Source organism: Somniosus microcephalus, chromosome 2, assembly GCF_052327205.1.
Source record: "Somniosus microcephalus isolate GS21.2 chromosome 2, FLI_Smic_1.0, whole genome shotgun sequence".
In the NCBI taxonomy this organism is placed as follows: Eukaryota; Metazoa; Chordata; class Chondrichthyes; order Squaliformes; family Somniosidae; genus Somniosus; species Somniosus microcephalus.
In genome coordinates this window covers 112,936,796-112,956,202 of record NC_140988.1, presented here as the reverse complement: position 1 = coordinate 112,956,202, position 19,407 = coordinate 112,936,796, and the positions used below count along the sequence as shown (strand labels likewise).

Here is a 19,407-nt window from a genome sequence, read left to right as displayed (position 1 = left end):
AGTCTCTGCCGAGTGCTTGTAGCACCCGTAAAAATTCATCCATGGGCTCTCCTGGCTGTTGCGGGCGGGATCTTAGGAGGTGTCTGGCATACATGGAATTTACCGGGCTCTGGTACTGTCTTTTCAGCCGGTTGATGGCGTCCTCGTAGGTTTTAAGGTCCCGGATGAGTGCGAATACTTTAGGGCTCACTTGGGCGGTCAGAACTCTTAGCTTGGATCTCTGAGGCACGCCGGATTCTCCCAGGTAGGACTCGAAACAGCTCAGCCAGTGTTCGAAGTCGAGGGCTGAGTTTGCAGCCTGTGGGTTTAGATCCAGGTACGGTGGTCTGAGGGCTCGCAGCCAAGCTGGCTGCTGTGGCTGTTGTAGCTCGGCGTCTGGCTGGTCGTTTTGCTGCTCGCTTTGCTGCTCAGGGAACGACATTTTAAAATTTAGCCAATAAAATTGATATACCTATCAATTCATCCAATGAAAAGCGACGAGTTAAGAAAGTAACTATAGGTTTTTATTGGCTAAATAACAGAGCCGACCCTCGTGGGTGATCGGATCCAACAAGGAGGAATACCAGCCAGTCGACCACCTTTATACCTGGGCAGGTAGGTGGAGCCATGGGCGGAGTCAGCAGTGGTCAGCCCAGGTATAACAGTGTGACAAGAGGCGACCTCATATAGTGATACAACAGTGTGAACAGTGATAACCATAGAGTAACGATATAACAGTGATAACTATAGTGTAACGATAGTGAACGATAAAAGTGGTTTACCACAGGGGGTTTAGGAGGGGAGGAAGGAATTGAAAGAACATAGTGAAAATGTTGCAAATGGGAATGGCAAAATCATACTGCATGAAAAATGGGGGCAGGGATTATTATCTGAAATTGTTGAACTTGATAGAGTCTGGAAGGCTGTAAAGTGCCTAATCGAAAGATGAGGTGCTGTTCCTCGAGCTTACATTGAGCTTCATTGGAACAATGTAATAGGCCGAGGACAGAGAGATCAGAGTGGGAGTGAAGCGGAGAATTAAAGTGACATGCGACCAGAAACTCAGGGTCACCCTTACGGACTGAACGGAGGTGTTCCGCAAAGCGGTCACCCAATCTGCGTTTGGTCTTCCCAATGTAGAGGAGACCGCATCGTGAGCAGCGAATACAGTATATTAAATTGCAAGAAGTACAAGTAAATCGCTGTTTCACCTGGAAGGGGTGTTTGGGGCCCTGGACAATGGGAAGGGAGGAGGTAAAAGGGCATGTGTTGCATCTCCTGCGCTTGCACGGGAAGGTGCCAGGTGAAGGAGAAGGGCTGTTGGGGGTGATTGAGGAGTGGACCAGGGTGTCGCGGAGGGAGCGGTCACTTCAGAATGCTGAAAGGGGAGGTGAGGGGAAGATGTGTTTGGTGGTGGGATCACGTTGGAGGTGGCAGAAATAGCAGAGGATGATCCATTGAATGTGGAGGCTGGTGGGGTGAAAGGCGAGAACAAGGGGAACCCTATCGTGGTTCTGGGAGGGAGGGGAAGGGGGTGAGAGCAGAAGTGCGGGAAATAGAACAGATACAGTCAAGGGCCATGTCAACCACAGTAGAGGGGAATCCTCAGTTGAGGAAAAAGGAAGGCATGTCGGAAGCACTGGTATGGGAGGTGGCATCGTCAGAACAGACGCGGCGGAGACGAGGAAACTGGGAGAATGGAATAGAGTCCTTACAGGAAGCAGGGTGGGAGGAAGTGTAGTCCAGGTAGCTGTGGGAGTCGGTGGGCTTGTAGTGGATGTTTGTCGAAAGCCAATGCCAGAAATGGAGAAGTCAAGGAAGGGAAGGGAAGGGAGATGGACCATGTGAAGGTGAGGGAAGGCTGGAAATTGGAAGTAAAGTGAATGAATTTATCTAGTTCACGGCAAGAGCAGGAAACAGCACCAATATAGTCACCGATGTACCGGAAAAAGAGGTGAGGGAGGGGACCCGAGTAGGACTGGAACAAAGAGTGTTCCACATATCCCATGAACAGGGAGGCATAGCTAGGGCCCATGCGGGTTCCCATAGCAACACCTTTTACTTCACATCACAAGTTACTTCTTTAACCCCCAACTAGTAGGCACAGATGGGAAAAATGAAGACATATCAATTCCATTAAGTCCCAGTGATGTAATCTCATCAGTGTTTCAATGTTCAGATTTCATATCCATAATGTTTTCCTTGTCAGTATTTTAATGAGATACATTTACCAAGAACATTTTTAAAAGCTTCTGCAAATTAATCCAGTTTAAGGAAAATGTTCTTTCATATTTGGGCAGCTAATTCTAAACACAGTATATATGTCTGTGGAGGGTGTGGTGTGTGTCCACACCCAAGGCATCTAAATGATTATTCGTCAAAGTGGTCCAAAGCAATATAACTGCTGATCTAACAAATACAGACTTTAGTCCTATCAAGGTGCATTGTTATTGTTGAGATTGGGAACACAATAAGTGCTTAAGACTCAAAAAAGCAATTTACATTTCACTCTGAATAATTAGAAGTGTCAGTGTAGCACATTGTGCCACATTTACTTTAATACTGTAAACTCTTTTTTGGTTTGGTGAATCTGTTGTAGAACGGTAGTAACTGGTCAAGTATGAAGAGATGTCAACTCCTTGGACTTCAGGGAGGTGGAATTCCTACCTCCAGATCTCAAAGGTCTCTGGAACTACACAAGAGATCTAAACTGGTGATACAAAAAGTTCCAGCACAGCCTAAATAATACATCACAGCCGGAGCTGACTCGGGGGAGCTTTAGTAGAAGCCCAGGGCATTACATGCCATATTCTCATAATTTCAATGAATAGTTATCAATACTCCTGACCTGAATCAGAAACTTGGAAAGAAGATTGTTCAACGGTGTATGACACACTGATGGGACTTCAGTTTATCTTCTTATCCTCTAGTTTTTCTTTGTTGGCTAACTTTGTGCAGTAAGTGTTGAACTGGGAGTCAGTGCCAAAGATTTTGTCCCAGCAGGTGAAAGTTGAAGCATAGTTTCCAACAAAGTTCATGTGGTGAAAATCATGAAACCGAGCTCCAGCGTAAAATGGAATCAGATGCAAGGGATTCACAGGAATGTCATAACCACTGGAGGTAAAAAGTGCAAGATATTATTAAAATAACACTATATAAGGGTGGCACATATCAATACTAAAAAAATAGCTACAATAATCTTTCATTCAAAAAAACCTTTAATACTGAAAGGATGACAATTTAGAAGAAAAGCCAATATTATTATTATTTTATTTATTTTTTTAAAAAAAGGTTAACTCATTTAACCAAAGAAAAGACGGATCATGACAAAGTCTGGCAAGTGCTGAGCCGCTGCCTTGTATCTGGAAACATGGGATTTTTCCATAGGCTCATGGGATTGGGGATAATATATTAGAATAAATTGAGGATTGAGAATGATGTACAATTAACAGAGAAAACAGAGTATAGGAATAAACGGATCATTTTCAGGATGGCAGGGTGTAACCAATATAGTGCTGCAAGTATCAGTGCTTGGGCCTCAGCTATTTACAATCTATATTCATGATTTAGGTGAGGGGACCAAGTGCAATATATCCAAGTTTGCTGGCAATACAAAGCTACAGTTTTGGTCTCTTTACCTGAGGAAGTATATTCTTGCCTTAGAAGGGGTACAACAAAGGTTCACTAGATTGATCCCTGGGAGGAGAGGGCTGTCCTATGAGTGATTGAGCAGAATGGGCCTATATTCTCTGGAATTTAGAAGAATGAGAGGTGATCTAATTGAAATGTATAAAATTCTTAGGGAGCTTGACAGGGTAGATGCCGAGAGGCTGTTTCCCCTAGCTGGAGAGTCTAGAACTAGGGGTCATAGTCTTACGATAAGGGGTCGGCCAGTTAGGACTGAGAGAGAGAAATATCTTCACTCAGAGGGGTGAATCTTTACCCCAGTCGTTGAGTATATTCAAGACTGAGATAGATTGATTTTTGGGCACTAAGGGAATCAAGGGATATGGGGATAGGGCAGGAAAGTGGAGTCGGTGCAAAAGTTCAGCCATGGTCTTATTGAATGACGGAGGCAGGCTCGAGGGGCAGTATGGCCTATTCCTAGTCCTATTTCTTATGTTCTTACAAGAAGGATGCAGATTATCACATTAATAATTGCCAGCTGAATGATTCATTGAAGTGGATCTATTCAAGCCAAGAGGCCCTCCCTGTATGCAACATGTGACGAGGCTATGTAGTGAAGTACACAATTGGTAGCTCAGCAACACATCTGAGAGGAGGTTCACTTCACAATCCCGTGATCACAAGGTGAAACTAGTGGGACATGCCAATCGTTAGGTATGCTTACCTCTACTACCAATGGTTGATTTTACAAGATCATCATGGGAATTAAGAAAACTGACATAGGCAAATTTTCATATTCCATGAAGCACAAGTTCAAAATTTGGAAATGTTAAGTATGGAGCAAGTCATGTAAAACATTTTCATGCAAAGGAGCAGTAGAGTTGCGGAATAAGTTACCAAGGAAGGGATTGAAGCTACAAACATATATGGGTCCAAGAGGCAAAATGTGTTTCTGGAGAGGAGAGATTAAGCATATAGTGAGAAGATGGGTAGGAAGTTGGTCTAAGGAAAAGAGATGGACCTTTTTCTGTTCCTAATAATTCTTATGACAATGTCTACAGCTAGATTGGCTTAAGGTTTAAGTCATATATCCTGCAAAAACAAATTAATGTAAAGTTGTTTTTTTTTTTTTAAATGGAGATGCGAGAAAGGATTCAAAATGAATGACAGTTCAACTGATAGCATTTTGCTTCCTTTCCCCCATTTCTGCACAGCTTAAGTAGTAATTCTACACTTACATGAAAGGATTAATCAATCATTGTATAAGGAAACTAAATGAAAACAAAAAAACATTCAAAAGTACCACTAATTTAGTTACAATGCCTTTATTTCAAGGCAAACAATTGGTTTTTTTTCCCCAGTGCATTTAATTTGGTAATACAGCAGTAACTGCTCCTTAAAATGGGAATGTCCGATCCAATCTTTTACTTGTAATTTGTTGATCGATGTTTTAATCAGCTAGTCTTGTCCCACCTGTAACTATTATACAATATATTCAGACCTACCTATGAACATCAATAGTTTCCAGCAGACGGATAGCGACCCAAGTCCACAGCAGCATCACATGATTACAGAAGATCATGATTCCAATGAAAAAGCCTGCACCGAGGATAATGGTCTCCAATGGATGAGCATATTCAGCTTGCATGCCAAATGGAGACTAAAAGAAAGTATTTTTATAAATATGGCGTAGTTTGATTTATGGTAAAATTTCATTTTTAGCACGGGGGGGGGGGCGCGGGAGGAACATTTGTTTCATCAGCCCCATTCCTTTCAGAGCAGGTACTGTCTGTCCTGTCATGTACAATACCAAACTGTATTCAGCAAGGCAAAGTTCTGCAGCCCTACTTTCAAGGATAGATATTGTGGAGTTTTGCTCACCCATTAACACTTTTCCCTCCATTTGTCAAACCTAACAATTTGCTTTCCACCGTTGATATTTTTATTTTGTCAGTAGTACATGTTCTACTACCTTGGACATTATATAACCTTTAAATCCTTTCCTAACAAGACACTTACCCGGCATTTTTATGAAGGAATTAATCAATGCCGCATCAACTAGTTTTGTTGGCAGTTCATTCTGTATATTCCCTAGTGTGTGTGTGTGTGTGTGTGTGTGTGTGTGTGTGTGTGTGTGCATGCATAAATTCTTCCAAACTCTGACCTCTCTTGAAATTTGACAATTTTGTGCCTGTCTCCTTTAATGTTGCACTCCTAGATGAAGTTAAATAACCTGCTGAGATCTAATGTTTTGTGCCTCTCAGCATTTTAGAAAGATGTAAAAGATGCAATAGTATCAAAGAAAACCCTGGATGTAAAGCCTCCTAAAAGAAGTTTCACGGTAGGGATGTCAGTATTACATGGGGAGTTCAGTTTCTCAGATAGAAACATAGAAGATAGGAGCAGGAGTAGGCCATTCGGCCCCTCGAGCCTGTTCCGCCATTTAATATGAGATCATGGCTGATCATCCAAACTCAGTACCCTGTCCCTGCCTTCTCTCCATATCCCTTGATCCCTTTAGCCTCAAGAAATATATCTAACGCCTTCTTGAATATATTTAATGAATTGGCCTGAACTGCCTTCTGTGGCAGAGAATTCCACAGGTTCACCACTCTCTGGGTGAAGAAATGCCTCCTCATCTCAGTCCTAAATGGCTTACCCCTTATCCTTGGACTGTGACCTCTGGTTCTGGACTCCCCGACCATCAGGAACATCCTCCCTGCATCTAGTCCTGTTAGAATTTTATAAGTTTCAATGAGATCCCCCCTCATTCTTCTAAACTCCAGCGAGTACCAGCCCAATCAACCCAATCTCTCCTCATACGTCATTCCTGCCATCCCAGGTATCAGCCTGGTGAATCTTCGCTGCACTCCTTCCATGGCAAGAACGTCCTTCCTCAGGTAAGGCGACCAAAACTGCACACAATACTCAGGATGTAGAATATCAGGCCCTGGGGATTTATCGGCCTTCAATCCCGTCAATTTCCTGAACACCATTTCCCTACAAATACTGATTTCATTCAGTTCCTCCCTCTCATTAGGCCCTATGTTCCCCGACATCTCTGGGAGTTTATTTGTGTCCTCCTTTGTGAAGACAGAACCAAAGTATGTGTTTAATTGGTCTGCCATTTCTTTGTTCCCCATTATAAATTGCTCAAGGTTCATTTTGGTGAACTCTGGCAACTGGAGAATTCATTGCCAACTAACCAGTTATTTCTTTCAAAAATTGGGTTTCACACCCATTGCAACTGGTGCCATTAATAATACTGCACAGTTGAGAGCTAGAAAAAAATGGCCATACTGTAACAGACTAGTTTAGTCGCGCTTGCAACTAAATCCTGAAGAGAGTTTAGAAGAGTGATCAACAGCCTCATAGAAACTCTTGTTTAAAGACTTAAAAAAACCTTTTTCCACACAATTTGCAAATGACTATAGACAACAAAACAAGTAGAGAATATTGCCAGTACTAAATTCAATCTTTTCTGAAACTGAATTAAATAAAACAAAGTCTAAGAAGGCAGCTCACTGCAACCTTCGCAAGGGCAACTAGGGATGGTCAATAAATGCTGGCCTTGCCAGCGATGCCCACATCCTGTGAATCAATAAAATAAATTAAAAAGTGCAATGTGCTTTTCTTCTCCAGGTAAAACAAAGATCTTTCAATTCCAAAGACTGAATTGTATTTTTTTTTAAATTTAGAAACACAATATAAAAGTACCTGAGAAAACTAAACACAAACAACAAAACACTGACCAACCAGCATCAAGGACTAAAGCTTGCAAATTGAAGTCCAAGATTAAAAATGCACCAAGAAGTTGCACAAATTCAAATTAGTACAACCGAATTTCAGAAAGAGATCTCCATTGGAGCCTTAGAGTTGCAGGGAAAATTATGAATAAGATTAAGAGGACAACTTAATCACACTTCTGGGTAAACTCTATCTGACTTGAAGAGCGAGCACTTTCAGAAAATAAAATTAGTACAGCTTGGAACTTACTGTAAAATCATGATGGATCTTGTGAATATATTTGTAGGTCTTCCGATGATGTAACAGTCTGTGCAAGAAGTAGTGCCATGTGTCCTCAATAACTGCACAACCAAAGCACTGGGCTAGCAGCATGTACCTAAAGTGATTCACAGGATATAGTCAGGAGCATGCTCTCCAGTCAATGTGCAGTTGCATATACCTTAATTGGGTGGAGCCACAGGCAGCATTCAATTCAAACGCTTAGAAAAACTGGAAAAACAGTGACACAATTATATGCATAATACTGTAGTAAAAGGATAATTTTCTCACATACAATCCAAGGCGCAGACATCTGCAATTCTTTTTTAACTTTTTAATGTAATACAGTTTGAGGGGAGCATGGCTGTTTGGAATATAATTATTAGTGGCCAGGTTAACATGTCTGGATCTAGACAACAAGCCTTATGCTGTACACTCAGGTGTGGTGGGGCCCATTCTTCAAGGGAGGAAAAAATTAAACTGAACAAAATCCACCTCCACCTCCACCTCCACCTCCACCTCCACCTCCACCTCCACCTCCACAAAAGGTATTCATAGTCACAGCATCTAAAAATAAATCCTATGTATATAGATCAGGTAAAGTAAGACACTTTGTAAATATTTCCAACAGCCTGTCGCAGTTCCACAAAAAAAAACACTTCCTACTCTTCGTGCCAAGTTAATTCAGAAAACAGGCCCATCTGAGATTAGATGTCAGCCTTTGCTCAGTGGTAGACCTGTTGCCCCTGAGCCAGAGGGTTGTAGGTTCACGTCCCACTCCAGAGACCTGAGAACATAATACAGACAGAGAGTGCTGCAGTGTCAGAGGTGCTGTTTTTCAGTTGAGACACTAAACCGAGGGTCTGTCTGTCCCTTCAGGTGAATGTAAAAGATCCCATGGTACTATTCGAAGAGGAGCAGGGAAGTTCTCCCCGTGTCCTGGCCAACATTTAGCCCTCAGCCTACATCACTGAAACAGTGCACAAGTTGGCTGCCATGTTTCCTACACTACAACAGTGACAATTCAAAAGTATTTCATTGGCTGTAAAGCTCTTTGGGACGTCCCGAGGTCAGTCGTGAGGCACTACATTTCTTTAATCATTCTCATTTAAAAAAAAATAAAGTCCAAGCAACGTTTCCCAAATAAGATGAAGTATTCTAATAAAAGCAAATGAAAGTCATTTTTAACTTTAAATACAAGTGGTACTACTAAGGAAACTCTCCCCAACACCAAAGATACAGTAAATACAATAAAAAGTACCATCTTGGCATAGAGTCCCAGGTGTAAGGGATGCTGAAGTACTCAGTAAAGTAATAGGTGCCACAGATCATGGGAAACTGGATACAGAAGTGATTGAAGAGCAGCACCTTGAAACATTTCCATTGTTTTTCCCAAGTTTCCGGTTTGTCCTGGAAAGAAAAGAAACAGATACAATGTAGAATGTAATCTAAATCACAGAATGTCTTTGACATGAAGAAAAACTTACATTAAAAATAGAAACTATTTAATAGTGACCATTAGCCTATTTAACAAAGTTCTAGTGCACACTTGGCTTTTATGGACTCCAGTACTACATTTACAACATTGAGTCATTACCCTTACCTCAGTTTCCAAACAAGGTTCCTGGATTTTACAGCAATTTGATATTATATATACACAACTATTAAAATTGGTGACATGCAGGCTACATCAATGAATTGATGTTATGGCCCATTTGATTTCAGATTTCAAGACAAAGATGAAAAGGGGCTACAACGAGTCCATATAGTTACTAATCATCACCCAGTGACCCTGCTGAAGGTTTGTGTGAGGACAAGGTGCAGCTCATATGTGCTGGTCCCCATCAACAAAGCCACCAACACTCACTGTCCAGGCTCACAAATGACAACATCAAGACCTTAATAAACTTGCAGAATGGGTGTGTAAATGGCAAATGAATTTCAATATGGAGAAGTGTGAGGCGTTACATTTTGGTAGGAGAAATAAGGCCACATTCTCCTTGGAAAATAAAAGTCTAAATGGGGTACAAGAGCAAGGTGATCTAGGGATACAGATTCACAAATTATTAAAAGCAATGCTGGTTAGCAAGGCCACATAAAACTCAAACCAAGCACTAGGGCTTATTTCTAGAGGGAAAGAATTGAAAAGCAGAGAAGTTATGCTAAACTTTTATAGAATCGTAGTTAAATCACACTTAAGAGTAGTGTGTACAGTTCTGGTCTCCATATTATAAAAAGAGAGGCAGAGAAGGTGCAAAAATTAATTACAAGGTTGACACCAGAACTGAGAGGTTATAACCATCAAGAAAGACTTAACAGGCTGGGACACTTTTCTCTAGAAAAGAGAAGGCTGAGGGGTGACCTAATAGAGGTCTTTAAAATTATGAAGTGGTTTGATAGGGTAGATGTAGAAAAGACGTGGAGAATCCCAAACTATATGATAGTTGTTTTTATGGGATGTGGGCGCCGCTGGCAAAGCCAGCATTTATTGCCCATCCCTAATTGCCCTTGAGAAGGTGGCGGTGAGCTGCCTTCTTGAACCGCTGCAGGCCGTGTGGTGAAGGTACTCCCACAGTGCTGTTGGTAGGGAGTGCCAGGATTTTGACCCAGCAACGATGAAGGATCAGCGATATATTTCTAAGTCAGGATGATGTGTGACTTGGAGGGGAACTTAGAGGTGGTGGTGTTCATGAATAAATCCAAGGAATTCAGGAGAAACTGCTTTACTTGCTACCACAAGGAGTAGGTGAGGTAAATAGCATAGATGGATTTAAAGGGAAGCTAGATAAGTACATGAAGGAGAACAGAATAGAAGGATATGCTGATGGGGTTAGATGAAGTAGGGAAGCTCGTGTGGAGCATAAACACCAGCAAAGACCAGTTGGGCCAAATGGCCTGTTTCTATGCTGTAAATTCTATGTAACTTGGGTAAGTTATTGGGTGGGGCCAGAGGGGACACAGTTGCCAATGGAACCATACCCCAGCTCAAGTCACCACATTCAGGACAGGAAGGGTAAAGGGAGAAAAATTGGAGCATGAAGAATGTTTCCACTTGCACCAATAATTTGTTCCCACACCTAGGTGTCGATCCTCACTACATCACATGCCACACTCTGCGGGAAGGCAGCAGACATGTTCCTAGGCTTTACTGGCTAAAGCCAGCCATCAGGATATTAACTCAGACCGTGGGGGAGAAGCCAATGTCCTACCACTCCATGGCACAGCATAATTGGGACAATTAATAACTTAACTATTACATGCTTACTTAAAACTTAAATTCTTCTGCCCATCTGCCTGTTAACCAAATACTTGTATTAACCCAAAGTCTACCATTTAGAGTTTAAAAACAAAGATTCTTTCACATATTCACAAACATGAAAAGTTAGACGAGCAAATAGATAATAAGCCTTCCAAATGACCAGCTTTAAACAGCACCCTGCTCTCAGTTCTACTCCTACCTGTCCCAACACAATCACTGCAAATGATTTCTCTTCCCATATTAGTATGCCTCTTCTGATGTGCCTCAGAACTCCATCCTCAGTCTCCTTCTGTTCATCCACCTGCTGTTATTCTGAAAGCACGAGGTCAAGTTCCACATGTACAGAAATATCACCCAACATTATCTCTGCCATTACGATTAACTCTAGGGCTTTTTGCTGAATATTACTATTGCTTGTCATACATCAAGTCTTCAGTGAGTTTAAATTTTCTACGGCTCAGCGCTAACAAAACTGAAGCCATCAGTTCAGCTCTGATCCCATCAAAACTCCCTGGTTGCCAACTCAGGCTGAACCTGATTGTGCACAACCTCAGTATTGTATTTAATTCCAAGCAAAGCTTAAACCCCACATTCAGTCCATCTTCTTCCCATCTCTAGAATAATAGCCACACTTTTGCCTCAAGGGTTTATTTATCTAATGCCTTTCTTGGAAAATGCTCCAATCCTGCAGCCAAAGTCCTTTGCTGCTCAAAGTTCTATATACCCACTGTCCCATTCCTGTCCAAGCTCTATTGGCCCCAACAGATCAATCTCAAAATCCTGGTCATTTGTCTTCAAATGCCTTAACCTACATGGGAAATCTCTAGCCGCTGTTCCTAATTCTGGATTGCTACACGTTCTTCCACTCCACCATCAAAGGTCAATCTTTCAGCCACTGCTGGTGGTTTTGGTAACCTTTCCTGCTGTCTGGAGTTCTTTCAAAACCACTTCACCTTGCTACCTCACTACCTGCTTTTAAAAGTCTGCTAAGATCCAACCTTTTTGCCTATGGCTTCCGTCTCCTGCCATCTCTTGCTTGGTTCTCACTTTTCCCCTTAAAAAGCACTGAGACTATCTTCTATATGAGATGCAGTTTGAAGTATATGTATAAAGTATTTTATATGTACAGGTACATATATATTTTATTAAGATATATAGGGATATATTATCTGGTCATTATCACATTGCTGTTTGTGGGTGCTTGCTGTGCGCAAATTGGCTGCCGCGTTTCCTACTTTACAACAGCGACTACACTGCAAAAAGTACTTCTTTGGCTGTAAAGCGCTTTGGAACATCCAGAGGTCGTGAAAGGTGCTATATAAATGTATGTCTTCTTCTTTAGGGATATGTAGATATGCTAAATTGGTCATGTTAACAGATAACTAAACCAAAGATATGCTACAGAATAAGAAACACTTGGATATTACGTCCTCTGCACAACTGAGAAAGAGAACCTCAAGACTGATGAAATCACAGTGGATGACTAACGCCTTACTCAAGTCAAATAAGCACACTCCTAGATCTGGGGAGGCTTTAACACTTCTTTCAACCTCCCCAGAATACATTATGACCGTGGCCCTCTTGTACATCCTGCTCTCTTCACCCTACTGTACCTTTGTGGCTGTACCTTCAGACATCATGGCACCATGCTCTGGAATTCTCCCTTAAACCTTTGCCTTTTCTTTTAAGACGCTCTTTAAAACCCACCTCTGTGACCAAGTTTTTAAACTTTAACTAATATAACTCCCAAGATAGTTATGGCACAATAAAATGGACATGTTAAAAAAAAAACCTCTTCCTACAATAATAATAAACAAGGCTTGGACTAGAATCCAGGTTCTAGATCCAATTGTGCTCGACACATTCACTGATACTGTATTAATTATTACCTTAAATAACAACAGAAAATGCTGGAAACACTCAGCAGGCCAGGAAGCATCCATGGAGAGCTTCATTGGAACAGTGCAAGAAGCCAAGGACATAGAGGTCAGCGTGGGAGTGGAGTGGAGGAGAATTAAAGTGACAGGCGACCAGAAGCTCGGGGTCACCCTTACAGATTGAACAGAGGTGTTCCGCAAAGCAATCACCCAATCTGACTCCACGCCCACTGTGCCTTTAGTTCCTTCCTCCCCTCCCTTTCCCTGCCTCTGTACCTGCTTAAAATCTGTTACATCTCCAACTTTTACCAGTTCTGACGAAGGGTCACAGACCTGAAACGTTAACTCTGTTTCTCGCTCCACGGATGCTGCCTGACCTGCTGAGTGTTTCCAGCATTTTCTGCTGTTATTTCAGATTTCCAGCATTTTGCTATTTAATTATTACCTTACTCTGCACACGTTAGAACCGTACCAGAAGCAGGCCCCACCAGGTGTGGCAGTAATAGCTAAATGAAGGCCTAGAGCAGCAGCAAGTAGATGCACACCACCACTTGAAGCAAAATAAGGATACACCACCATGGGGAGAGAGCAGGGCAGTAGGATTAATTTTGGATTGCTCTGTGCCACCAAAGAGCTGACACAGACAATGGGCCGAATGACCTCTCTGCGCTGCAAGTGAGTTTTTTCTACAGCATTTACAACATGTGCATTTTGATAAGGATTGTAGATAAGAGTGCAAACCGCAGATGCCATAAATACTTCTACTTAAAGCAATCACAATTTTTGTAAAAACATGCTGGTATTTTGGTTCTTAAACTGCTGAGATTAATGGTTGGACAATGAAACTTAAGTTCCATACATACTAGATTAGTACATGAGGGAGAAAGGAATAGAAAGCTATGCTGATAGGGTGATAAAATAAAATGGGAGGAGGCTCTTGTGGAACATAAACACCAGCATAGATCCATTGGGCCGAATGGCCTGTTTTAGTGCTGTAAATTCGATACAGTTCCATATTGGACCAAAAAAATTCTTACTCGGCAGATATGCACTGTGCATTTGATTTAACAGATAAAAATTGAAGACATAAACCCAAATTAGTTTTACCAATAAAAGTGTATCAGAAATTACATTCTTCGTGACACTGGAATCTGCTAAAATTGTTGTATTATTTTATTACAAAGAAGGTACGATGACACCAAAAAACTATTGTAAAGACCTAGATACCAGCAAGAACATATGATGCAACACCAAGAATGCCTAATGCTCTATATCCCATCAAACAAGTCTAGATCCAAGGTCATCCCATCCTGTCATCGAATTACAGTATGCAGATGACGCTTGCGTCTGCACACACTTGGAGGTCGAACTCCAAACCATCGTCAACACCTTCACTGAAGCGTACGAGAGCATGGGCCTTACACTAAACATCTGTAAGACAAAGGTCCTCTACCAACCTGCCCCCGGCACACAGTACTGCCCCCCCCCGAGATTATCAAAATCCACGACAAGGCCTTGGACAACGTGGAACACTTTCCATACCTCAGGAGCCTACTGTCAACAAAGGCAGTCATCGACGACGAATTCCAACAGCACCTCCAGTGTGCCAGTGCAGCCTTCGGTCGCCTGAGAAAGAGTGTGTTTGAAGACCATGACCTCAAACCCGGCACCAAGCTCATGGTCTACAGAGCAGTAGTGATACCCACCCTCCTGTATGCCTCAGAGACATAGACCATGTACAGCAGGCACCTCAAAGCACTGGAGAGTTATCACCAACGCGGCCTCCGCAAGATCCTGCAAATCCATTGGCAGGATAGGCGCACCAGCGTCGGTGTTCTCGCTCAGGCCAACATCCCCAGCATCAAAACTTTGACCACGCTCGATCAGCTCCGATGGACGGGTCAGATCGTCCGCATGCCCGATACGAGACTCCCAAAACAAGCGCTCTACTCAAAGCTCCGACACGGCAAGAGAACCCCAGGTGGGCAGAGGAAACGCTTCAAAGACACCCTCAAAGCCTCCTTGAAAAAGTGCAACATCCCCACCGACACCTGGAAATCCCTGGCCCAAGACCGCACAAAGTGGAGGAGAAGCATCCAGGAAGGCGCCGAACACCTCGAGTCTCTTTGCCAGGAGCAAGCGGAAGCACGTCAACCCAAGCACCCCACCCACCCGCCCCTTCAGCCACCGTCTGCCCCACCTGTGACAGAGACTATAGGTCCCACATTGGACTCATCAGTTGCCTGAGAACTCATTTTTAATGTGGAAGCAAGTCATCCTCGGTTCCAAGGGGCTGCCTAAGAGGAGAAGAGCCAGTTATTTTGGTTGGTGGGGGGGGGGGGGGGGGGGAAAAGAGAGACAGGGATGACACAGAATGTGGGCCAATGCACAGATGTTATTGCACCATTATCTTCCTAACAGCACAAAAAAAGGCATCGCACAAGCACAAAGCAAGATGTAAAGGCCTTTAACATAAGTCGAAGTATTTGTGTTTGGACAAGCAAGAACTCAGCAACCACACATCATTTTTGTCAATGACATTACACAATAATAATTATACAAATATCGTTGGACTGCATTCGGCAAACTTTTTTGGGGCGGAGGTTTGTTTCTAAGTAAATGAATATTTCGTGAAGACAAACCCCCTTTAAACGGAGCACAAGGGAAGGATCAATCCCACCATTTAGGTGGGCGGCAGTCGCAAAGACAGAAACATGTTAACCAAGTCAGGTGCCGCCCCCATCACTTTTACCTGCTGGATTTTGTACTTCTGCATGTAAGGTATGAACTGAAAGATGAACCCAGGCAAACAGAAGACGAAATAGACGAGTTCGTGAACAAGTAGCGAGCCCCAGGTGGCGATCTGAAACTCGGTGTAATTGCTCATCATATAATTCCAGGCATTCCGGAAAGGTCCCTGCAGCGGGTTCACAGGAAGCATCGAGTCCAGATATTCCACAGCCAGGTAAGCCGAGCTCAGGATGCCTCCACCAGTGGCGTTCATGGTTGCTGTGCCGGTTCTGTCGCTCGCTCTGCACAAGTCACCAGTCCGGCAGCAACGACCCTGCAGCGCGCGCTCAGTCACTGGCTTGTATTTACAGTCCACAACATCAGCTGTTTCATCAGGACCCGCCGCTTATTGGCCGCCAGCGGAAGAACGTTCAGTCGTCGGCCGTTGATTGGCTGGGCCGATGGACTGATGTAGCGAGACCCGGCGCGCGAGCCAATGGGCGAAAGGAGGGTTCGAGAAAAGAACTGGGCGCCGGGAAAGCACCGCGACGCAGCCGCATCAGAATTATAAAAATTTGCGGTACAGAATGAGGCAAATCGGCCCATCGTGTCTGCGCGGGCTTAAAAAGAACTGTCCAGCCTAATGCCACTTTCCAGCTCTTAGGGAGGGAATTCCAGATCTTAGGCCCTCGGCAGCTGAAGGCACGGCCACCAATGCTCAACAGGCCAGAAATAGATGAACGCAGATATGGGGGGGAGGGGAGACTGGAGGAGATTTAGAGATAGGGAGGGGTGAGGCCATGGAGGGAATTGAAAACAAGGATGAGAATTTTGAAATTGAGGCGTTGCTTAACCAGGAGCCAATTTAGGTCAACGAGCACAGTGATGAGAGAAGGGGACTTGGTGCGAGTTTTATTTTAATTCGTTTATGGGATGTGGGCGTCGCTGGCAATGCCAGCATTTATTGTCCATCCCTAATTGCCCTTGAGAAGGTGATGGTGAGCTGCCTTTTTGAACCACTGCAGTCTGTGTGGTGAAGGTACTCCCACAGTGCTGTTAGGGAGGGAGTTCCAGGATTTTGACCCAGCGACGATGAAGGAACAGCAATATACTTCTAAGTCAGGATGGTGTGTGACTTGGAGGGGAACTTGGAGGTGTTGGTGTTCCCATGCGCCTGCTGCCCTTGTCGTTCTAGGTGGAAGAGGTCGCGGGTTTGGGAGGTGTTGCTGAAGAAGCCTTGGCGAGTTGCTGCAGTGCATCTTGTAGATGGTACACACTGCAGCCACGGTGCGCCGGTGGTGGAGTGAAGAGAATGTTTAAGGTGCTGGATGGGGTGCCAGTCAAGTGGGCTGCTTTACCCTGGATGGTGTCGAGCTTCTTGAGTGTTGTTGGAGCTGCACTCCTCCATTCAAGTGGAGAGTATTCCATCACACTCCTTACTTGTGTCTTGTAGATGGTGAAAAGGCTTTGGGGAGTCAGGAGGTTAGACACTTGCCACAGATTACCTAGCCTCTGACCTGCTCTTGTTGCCATGAGTTAGGACATGGTCAGTTATTTTTTGGATGGTCTCAAGTGTACATAGGGTGTAATGGCAGAATCATCAACACCTGCCATGTGAAAAAATAGGGGCAGAGGTTATAGTCTGAAATTGTTGAACTCAATGTTGAGCCCAGAAGGCTGTAACGTGTCTAATCGAAAGATGAGGTGCTGTTCCTCGAGCTTACGTTGAGCTTCGTTGGAACAGTGTAAGAGGCCAATGACAGAGATGTCAGAGTGGGAGTGGGAGTGGAGTGGAGAATTAAAGTGACAGACGACCAGAAGCTCGGGGTCATGCTTACGGACTGAACGGAGGTGTTCCGCAAAGCGGTCACCCAATCTGCATTTGGCCTCCCCATTGTAGAGGAGACCGCATTGTGAGCAGCAAATACAGTATACTAAATTGCAAGTACAAGTAAATCGCACTTTCACCTGGAAGGAGTGTTTGGAGCCCAGGACTGTGGGAAGGGAGGAGGTGAAAGGGCAGGTGTAGCAACTCCTGCGCTTGCACAGGAAGGTGCCGTGGGAAGGGGAGGGGGCGTTGGGAGTGATTGAGGAGTGGACCAGGGTGTCGCGGAGAGAGCGGTCCCTTCGGAATGCTGAAAGGGGAGGGGAAGATGTTTGGTGGTGAGATCACGCTGGAGGTGGCGGAAATGGCGGAGGATGATCCATTGAATGCAGAGGCTGGTGGAGTGAAAGGTGAGGACAAGGGGAACCCTATCGTGGTTCTGGGAGGGAGGGGAAGGGCTGAGGGCAGAAGTGCGGGAAATGGAACGGATATGGTCAAGGGCTATGTCAACCATGGTAGAGGGGAATCCTCGGTTGAGGAAAAAGCAAGACATATTGGAAGCACTAAGCAGGGAAGGTGGCATCATCAGAACAGATGCGACAGAGAAACTGGGAGAATGGAATAGAGTCCTTAGAGAAGCGAGGTGGGAGGAAGCGGAGTCTGGGCTTATAGTGGATGTTTGTCGATAGCCTATCCCCAGAAATGGAGAAACAGAAGTCGAGGAAGGAAAGGGAAGAGTCGGAGATGGACCATGTGAAGGTGAGGAAAGGGTGTGTGATAAATCCATGTAGTGAGACAAGGACTCGAAGAGGCGATATCGTAGAATTAGCATGAGTACTTTATTAACAAACAGAGTAACAAACATCATGCCTGCATCATGGCGTTTCACCTTTGCTGACCTTGACAGGAAGCAAACCTCTGACCTTAACAGGAAGCAAACCTCTGACCTTAGCAGTAGCATTGGCTACAGCACCACCTGGTGGATAACTTTAATCATAACATCCCAGAGTACTATATGCCTCCCTCCTTAAGATTTCAGTATGAATTTCTTAACAAACAACCATTCCTGAGGGTCACATAAGGAGTCTCCATTCATCATGTTCCATACTTGACGAATCTAACAGTTCAGTATCAATCTCTCTGGTGGCTTGCGAGGCCTTTGTGAACGTCTAACAGTAAAGTCCCTGCTTATTTGTGGTGAAGCCACCAGCTGCTCCTGAGCAGTGCTCAGAGTATCTGACTCTGCAACGATGGTTTCCTCTTGACGAATAGGTTCCTATGGAATTGGCTCTGTCCCTGGTGGTGGCACCACAGATGCACTCAGATAACTGGGGGCAACCCTGTCTTCAGTCATTGCATCTGGAACCTTCATTTCAATTTCCCCTTGTCTGGGAAGTATCTGATCTACATGTCTGCGTACTACCCTACCATCTCCCAACCTGACCTTGTATGATACTGGACCTGTCATTGAGTCTATGAAGCCAGGAATCCACTTGGGTCCATAACTGAAATTCCTGGTAAGGACCGCATCTCCTTCTCCAAAACTCCAGCTCTTTGTTCTTCTGTCATGGTTCTCTTTTTGTTTGTTTTGTCTGTTTTCCATTTTCCTTTTTAGGTCTGGGTGGACAAGGTCAAGAGTGGAGCGTAGTCTACGACCTAATAACATCTCAGCAGGAGAGAGTCCTGTGGTGGATTGAGGTGTTATTCTGTAGCTGAACAGAACCCGTGACACTTTGGCTGCTAAACTCCCTTCTGCACTTTTTTTCATCATCTGCTTAAATGTTTGTACTGCTCTCTCCGCAAGTCCATTCGAGGACGGATGATATGGAGCCGAGGTCACCTGCAGTATGCCATTTTTTCTCAAGAACTCTTTTGTCTCTGTACTCACAAAGCAAGTGGCATTGTCACTCACCACGATCTCCGGTAGCCCTTGATTACTGAAGCTCCGATGCAGGCAGTCTATAGTAGTAGTGGCGGAAGCAGAATTTACAGGATAAACATCCATCCATTTGGAATGTGCATCAATGATTATGAGGAACATCTTCCCCATGAATGGACCCGCATAATTTAAGTGCAACCTTCTCCATGGTTTATCCGGCCACTCC

At 44.0% G+C, this 19,407-nt stretch overlaps 1 protein-coding gene across 1 annotated transcript; it reads right to left on the bottom strand.

Annotated features, from left to right (window-relative positions):
- Window positions 1-481: 481 nt before the first annotated feature.
- Window positions 482-15,833, bottom strand: LOC147122899 (methylsterol monooxygenase 1-like). The gene is made up of 5 exons (XM_085961995.1): window positions 15,500-15,833; window positions 8,873-9,021; window positions 7,603-7,729; window positions 5,112-5,266; window positions 482-3,093 (listed from the first exon to the last, which is right to left on the bottom strand). Exons 1-5 carry the CDS (start codon window positions 15,749-15,751, stop codon window positions 2,886-2,888), a joined length of 891 nt encoding a protein of 296 aa, XP_085818121.1. The 5' UTR covers window positions 15,752-15,833; the 3' UTR covers window positions 482-2,885.
- Between the last annotated feature and the right edge of the window lie 3,574 nt (window positions 15,834-19,407).